Source organism: Tachysurus fulvidraco, chromosome 12, assembly GCF_022655615.1.
Source record: "Tachysurus fulvidraco isolate hzauxx_2018 chromosome 12, HZAU_PFXX_2.0, whole genome shotgun sequence".
Classification (NCBI taxonomy): Eukaryota; Metazoa; Chordata; class Actinopteri; order Siluriformes; family Bagridae; genus Tachysurus; species Tachysurus fulvidraco.
The window spans coordinates 9824031-9831094 of NC_062529.1; the positions used below are offsets into that span (position 1 = coordinate 9824031).

The following is a 7064-nucleotide window of genomic DNA, read 5'->3' on the forward strand; positions in this document are numbered from 1 at the left end:
GACTAGAGACACCAAACTTGTAGCTTCTAGACTCATATTACAGTTAACCGGCAGGTCAGTTATATTTATGTGTGTTTATTTGTCATAGATTACACAAAATGTGCTTGATGTGTGTTTTGAAAAAAACCTGCCAGAATATTCCGGAGATATTTATTTTCAACTGAAACATAATCCCCCAAGCGCTTCGTCTGACTGATATCCTAATTAAGAAAATAGAAGCATGGTTTATGGTGTAGATATTTATTTATTAAAACATGAGTCAAAGAGATTCACACTTGGAATGTGAGGCAACTGCTGCTCAATGTGTCACCACTTCTCTCGGTTTTCACATTCCCGAACACATATTCAAAACAGACTTGATGTAAGACCCACATCAAATAAACAAAATCTGCTTAAGTGCAAGAAACCAAAAAAATACAGGTCTACGGTTGCATTTAGAAAAGAAGGCAGTCTTACGTTGAACATAAAACGTTCCATCAAATGAAACAAAGATATGGAATGTACTTTTTCTTTTTTTGCTTGCATGACATTTTTTCAGCCATCTCACCTACAATCAATACCTGCCAAATTTGTCTTATTTCTTTTAAAACGGGGTCGTTTTCTATCGCTTTCTTGTAGTAAATCGAATGTTTTTAGAGGGATACTGATTTTATTTATTTATTTATTTTTCTCCACTGTAATGCATCATGTCATGTGGTCATTTTCAATTGCTTTTCCATCAGTTCCAGCTGATTACTTTCCTTATCACTGTAAAGACAGACTTTCAGCATGGTGACAGATCATATTGTTCACAGCCCACATGTCTGCGTGGCCACCATTTGCTACAATAAAAATGTAGATGGTCTGCATTTACAAGTAAATATATTGCACAAACAAAAAAAAATAATGAAGGGGAAACAGTATGTGCCATAAAAATTATAATAATAATAACAAAAAAAAAAAAACAAACAAAAAAATTCCAGTTTCACACCTGCGATTTGGGACCCATCCACATATCACGAGTATGATATACATAAACTCCTAACTTTTACTATTTTACAGTACATATACAATCTGGAAACTAGTACCAGCATGGAGGTACGTCTCTCACTCTCTTTCGCTCTGTCTCTCACACGAATGCCATTATGTTCTACAAATACTGGACGAATCTGATCTACAACTGTACAAAATAAACAAAAAAAAAAACCCTTCAAATCACAAGGCATTGCTGAATCGAGTCTGAATTGATCTGGGACTCGCTTTTGCATGCTCAGACAAACTGATGTGGGAAAGAAGTGCCTGAAACTCACTGAGCACGCGGTAAAGAACATTCCCTTTTTTTTGCACTGTACAAAAATACGCCTGAAAATAGTTTGCTTTCTTTTAAAAACATGAGGTCTGTTTATGTATCAAAACGGGTCCTCTGCCACCTGCGACTCCGGAGAGGATTAAAATAGACTGCTTTAAGGTTCACACCGGTAAGTAAACGAGAATCGGGTATAAAAACGGTAAAAGAAGACCTTTTCGAAAGAACAGAAACGATTGTGTTTTTTTTTCTTTCTTTTTTCTTTTTGTGAAGTTGGCGTCCTGAATGAACGGTGAAAAAAAGTTCACAGATTCGCTTCGAGTCAGTCCACAGTCTTAATGCGTTCATCTCCCTGCAGTTATAAAGAGGGTTAAAGATGCATAGAAGTTCTCAGATTTTTTCCCCACTGCGGCCCAACTGTAGTCGATCGATATATTGTAGACCTACAGAAAAAAATCCTTAAAACCCTGTCATGCTGCCAGAAAAAAAGTCTGTTTTCATTTACGCTTTCTTCTCTCACTCTCTCTCTCTCTCTCATTCCCTTGCTCTAACTCTCTCAATCTTTCTCTCTTTGCTACAGTACCCTTCCTTCTTCATGCGCAACTCATCATCATACTCCTCCAACCTTTCTCTCTCTTTCCCCAAAACTGCTAAGCAGGCTACCACCACAAGGTGATGGAGGATCACAACAAACAAACGTGTACAGGACACGTGAAATTCATCTTTTTTTTTTCCCCCAATCCTTCAGCCGTACATTATTATTGTTTTAGTACGTAAACACCAGGTCGGAAAAGTTTTTCTCGAGCCAGTCGCCGGCGATCATTTCACTCAGCTCTGGTGTGCAGTAGTCGGGGAACTCAAAGTGCGAGCCGAGGCTGCCTTCGCTGAACGAGTCCAAGTCCTTATCCACTAAGGAGAGGGAGAGATTTGAAGCGAGGCCGCCAGAATCGGAGCACTGCGACGCCGCTGCTAAATTGAGGCTAAAATCAAACAGCAAGTCGTCTGAGTCCTCGCTCGAGCTGGACGATGTGGACACGGAGCGAGCCGAGGCTGGGGAGGACGAAGAGGAGGAAGAGGAAGACGCGCACGGCGCGCTCTGCTTGGTGATGTTTTTGAAGTTGTAGTAGAGGCGCGCGCTGTGTGGCGCTGAGCTCCGTGTCGCGTCCTCGTACATACTCGCGGTCTCCGTGTCTGCGCCGGCGCTCAGCGTGGGACTGGCGGGAACTTTAGCCGCACCGTACGCACGATTCTGCTCCTCTTCGTCCAGGTCCTTTAAGCGCACCCTCGTCCTCTCTTCCTCGTAGTCGTAGTCGTCGTCGTCATCATCATCCGTGAACTCGCTCTTCACGATTTTTGCCACTTTGGCGCTCTTATACGCGTAGTCATCCGCGTACTTGCTTCCAGACTTGCTTGTTTTCAGTTTGGGACACTTCTTGTTGGATGCGCCGCCGCTTTTCGACATCTTTGCGCACGACTTTTCGGGAGACAGCGCCGATTTGGACGAGTTATTGTCCAGCTTTGGTTTTTTCTTCGGACGGTACTTGTAGTCAGGATAGTCTGCCATGTGCTTCAAGCGCAACCGCTCGGCTTCGCGGATGAACGGGATCTTCTCGCTGTCCTTGAGCATTTTCCAGCGTTTGCCCAAGCGCTTGGAGATCTCGGCGTTGTGCATGTCCGGTGACTGTTCCATGATCTTTCGCCGCTCGATTTTGGACCACACCATAAAAGCGTTCATGGGCCGCTTGATGTGGCCGGTGGCTGTCCGACACCAGTCCGGGTTCATCTCGGAGCCGGGAACCGGGCTACACGCCATAAACTCGCTCTCGTCGGAGTCGGTCGCCTCTCTGGACAAACTCTCCGTCTCGCAGTTGTCTGTCTGCTGTACCATGCTTCTGTTCTCACCCTCAGCACCTGGTCTCTCACACTGCCAGAGTCTTCTGGACAATATTTCACCTGTGCGCGTCTGCTCGCTGCGTTAACTCACTCTCATCCACTCTTCTCAGAGTTACAAACCGCCTTCTTAACTAGTTTTTTTGCTTTTTTCCTGAGCATGATGTCACGAAGAGCGCTCCAATCGCAGCTTCTCAGCTCCTCCCATCGCACCCACTGCGTCTCCTTAACCCTTTTGGCGCACCCGCTGATGCCTGTCCAGTGCCAAGCGCAGGGTTACCAGATCGCACTCCCACCTTACTTAAAGTGCTATGTCTATTTCAAACCAGTCTAGAAAAAAAAAAAAAAAAACTGCCCTGAGCTGTGGTACATCTACCATGTCATTTTTTTTTTGTTGACTTTTCCTTTCCTTCATTTATGTTATTAATATAACATTTAAGTTGAGTGGATGTAATTTATAGAGCTTTTAGATGAATGAATGTCTGATCTGAAACAAATTGATTCAATCTGGCAACCCTCTAAGAAGTCACTGAGCAATATCAGGACATACTGTAAAATTAAAATATATCTGTTAATCAAACAAACAAAAAAAACTATATATATATATATATATATATATATATATATATATATATATATATATATATATATATATATATATATATATATATATATATATGTATATGTGTGTGTGTGTAGATTTAAGGGTAAAAGAATCACCGGACTAATATCTATGAATGTGAATGAAAGCTATTTGCTTCCCCTCCTCCATCATCTTCAGGTTTTATCCCTTACACTCCCTCAATAGGATACTGAAGGTGGCGCTTGGACACTGCTCCTGTGTGCACAAGCGTGTTGCTTTAGCTGTTGCACATGAATTGACTGAATATTAGAGAACATAGTTCAGTAAACAGTGTTTTGACTTTGAAGCAGGTGGGTTATTCTTTTGCCACATGATTTACGTGGCAGTACGAAGTCTAAATCTGACAGGCTTGCTGCTGTTTGTTGTATTTGTTTATATTGTATGGTTGTATTTGGCATGGGTACATGGGTAGCATGGTCTAAACCAAATCTTTCTCTGAGGTATATCTGAGGTTTAGTGTCAATTGTTAGTCCAGGAGCACTAAAATGTACTACAACAGCAAAAGGATAAAGGTTCTCCATGTCTCCAAAGGTATAATCAATACCAAGTGACATAACGGCTTAGATGTCTTGCCTGGATGACTATTCTCTATAATAGATAATAAGTAAACTTTTTTTTTTTCATATTAAACATGATTAAATAAGGAAAACAACACTGTTGACACTGGATGTGTTTAGTTTGTTGTATGTGGAGCCTGCACTTGGCTCTAAGGTTGTGTATGTATTCCCACTTCGAAATTCAGGGATGCTACTGGAAATGATAGTGTGAGGTTTGATACTGGTTGATACAGTGTGAGGTTTGATTTTTCTCCCCTAGAGGGCAATCACTAGCCCCTTTGCCACTGTCACCTTCCCCCATTCTGCTGCTGTTAGTTGCCCCTGTCTGAGACCTGTATTTTTCCTTCTTCTCTATAGCATGGGGTTAGATTGGGATGAGGTATGCTGATTCTTGATATGCTTTCAAAACAACTTATACAATAAGCCTGATTTGCTCTGGACTTTTTAAGCACCATGTCATACCAGTGTTCAGAGTTTAGACAGCTCTTAAAATGTATGTGTTCGATGGTTTTTATATTAAACTGTTCATACCTTTTACAATCATCACAGTCATTTCTTCAGAGCAATAAAAAAATAACACCCTTTTATCCTGAACACACCTATTACGTTGGAGAGAGCAAGAAGCCCATCTTTGTCCCTTGAGGGATGAAAGAGAGGACAGAAGTGTGTGTGTGTGTGTGTGTGTGTGTGTGTGTGTGTGTGTGTGTGTGTGTGTGTGTGTGTGTGTGTGTGTGTGTGCGTGTGTGCGTGTGTGTTTGTGTGTGTGTGTGTGTGTGTGTGTGTGTGTGTGTGTGTGTGTGTGTGTGTGTGTGTGTGTGTTTTGGGGGAGCTGGGGGTTCTGGTTGTATGTGCAGTCTTGCTGCAATTTAGTCTGGGTTGCATCATCAGGCACACACGCACACATACACACAAAAACACACAGAGGACTGAATAAGAGTGGCTTAATGATGTGCTGCTCATTAGCATGGCTCGTTAAGGGCTGTGAATGAGGTGTGAGTGTCAGCTGCTGCAGAGGTAGGAGTCATACAGAAAAGGGAGGGTCCCTCTGTGGAGAGAAATCTGAGACACCCTCTGCCCCACGCCTGATACACAGACCCACATATACGTGAACACACATGCAAAGATTGAGTGAGTTTGTAAACATATAATGCTTTAATGCTGGTGGCCTTTAACGCTTTTGTCCTTGCATCCAATCATAACTTTTAAGGATAGATTCTTATTTGTCCTGTTTCATGCCCGGGAAGATAATTAGAGATGATGTAAGAGCACAACAACCTTCTCTGAAGACAATTAATAACCTGGACATGTGTTCTGATATGTATTTAAATGAATTCATTCTCATTTAATATTTGCACATCTACACAAAAGACTGCCCTTAAACCATGCAGATCATTAAAATGCCATGCACATGTGGAATAAAATCTTTGTTTGCTTATCTAAATCTCCCCAAAGCAACTGCTTTTCCTTCACAGGAGCAGTGAAGCAAGGATCAATACAAAGGCGAACTGGGGGCTATCTGATCCTGCAAACACAATTCATCTCCTCCACATAGCTCCAAGACAGGTGGGTCTACTCTGCATGCTATCTGATGGGTCAACAAAAGGGGGAAAGGGAGTTGTTTTGGGGCACTTACAGACGCAAATGAAGTTCTCACTCACGGTGCATACTCCTGAATGTGATATCCTCACAGGACAAAGCCTTTCCTGATTTAAAACATGTTTTTCATGCTAATGAAGTCAATCGCCCATCTGTATTCAAATATTCTGTAACTATGTAATAGGTGAAATATTCACCCCTGGAGTTATCGTGATGTGCACTGTTATCTGAACGCTGTGGCTGATATACTCGAAAAAGTCTTAAGAAGATAAAATAATATGCATGGAACGGATAATGCTTGCTTTTTAACGTGGGTAAATATCATATAGAGTCTGTAATCTCTCACAAACAACATCTGTCAGACTAAAAATAACTCCACTTCGGATAACACAGAGAAATGCAGTTAGAAGACAGTTGAAGATAGTAATGAGTTGTGTAACAAAATCATTCTGAGTGGATCTGCCTGGGATTTGGAGTTAAAACTAGGAACAGGTCCAGTGGATTAGGTGGAACATAATTAGTTTATTAAGACACTATAATTAACTTCTTCTGTATAGTAATCTTTTTTATTTGTTTTGGTTTGATATTAAAAAAACTTGATTTCCTTCAAGTTAATATCATCCCAAGTGTTACACCAGGACATCTGGAGTTTGAGTGAGAGAGAGGATGAAGAAGAAACAAATTGTTGCTTGATATTTTCCAGCCAATGCAAAGGCAGCTCTACATACAGTAGTAGCAGTGTCTCGATGCCTGATGCCATGCATGAACCAGCTGATGGCTGACACTTGTCTGAAATTCCATTAAGTAACCCTCAAACCTGACCAAAGCTGGGTAGATCCTCAGTTCCCAGCTCTCCTCCAACCCCCAGGGCAGAACACTATTTCCCAAGCCTCTTTCGTGGCTGAAACTCTAAATGACCAATTTAGTGAGAAAGCCAAAGCCACCACAGCAAAGTAGCAGGAAAAAAAAGAAAGCAAAAAAGAATCACAGGAATTGAAGCCGGAACAGCTGTGAAACTGCCTTCCAGCTCCTGGAATTCATTGAGAAAACACATGCTGAGGCTTCTATTCAGGGTGCCGGTCACTCGTTCACC

The 7064-nt window shown here is 41.8% G+C and overlaps 1 protein-coding gene across 1 annotated transcript; it reads right to left on the bottom strand.

Moving 5' to 3' along the window:
* Positions 1-412: 412 nt before the first annotated feature.
* On the bottom strand, positions 413-3384 carry sox11a (SRY-box transcription factor 11a). The gene has a single exon (XM_027171986.2). The coding sequence runs from the start codon at positions 3171-3173 to the stop codon at positions 2052-2054; it is 1122 nt and encodes a 373-aa protein (XP_027027787.1). The 5' UTR covers positions 3174-3384; the 3' UTR covers positions 413-2051.
* Positions 3385-7064: the final 3680 nt, after the last annotated feature.

Bases quoted from the DNA above. Each gene is read 5' to 3' on its own strand.
- sox11a (XM_027171986.2), bottom strand. From the start codon at position 3,173: ATGGTACAGCAGACAGACAACTGCGAGACGGAGAGTTTGTCCAGAGAG.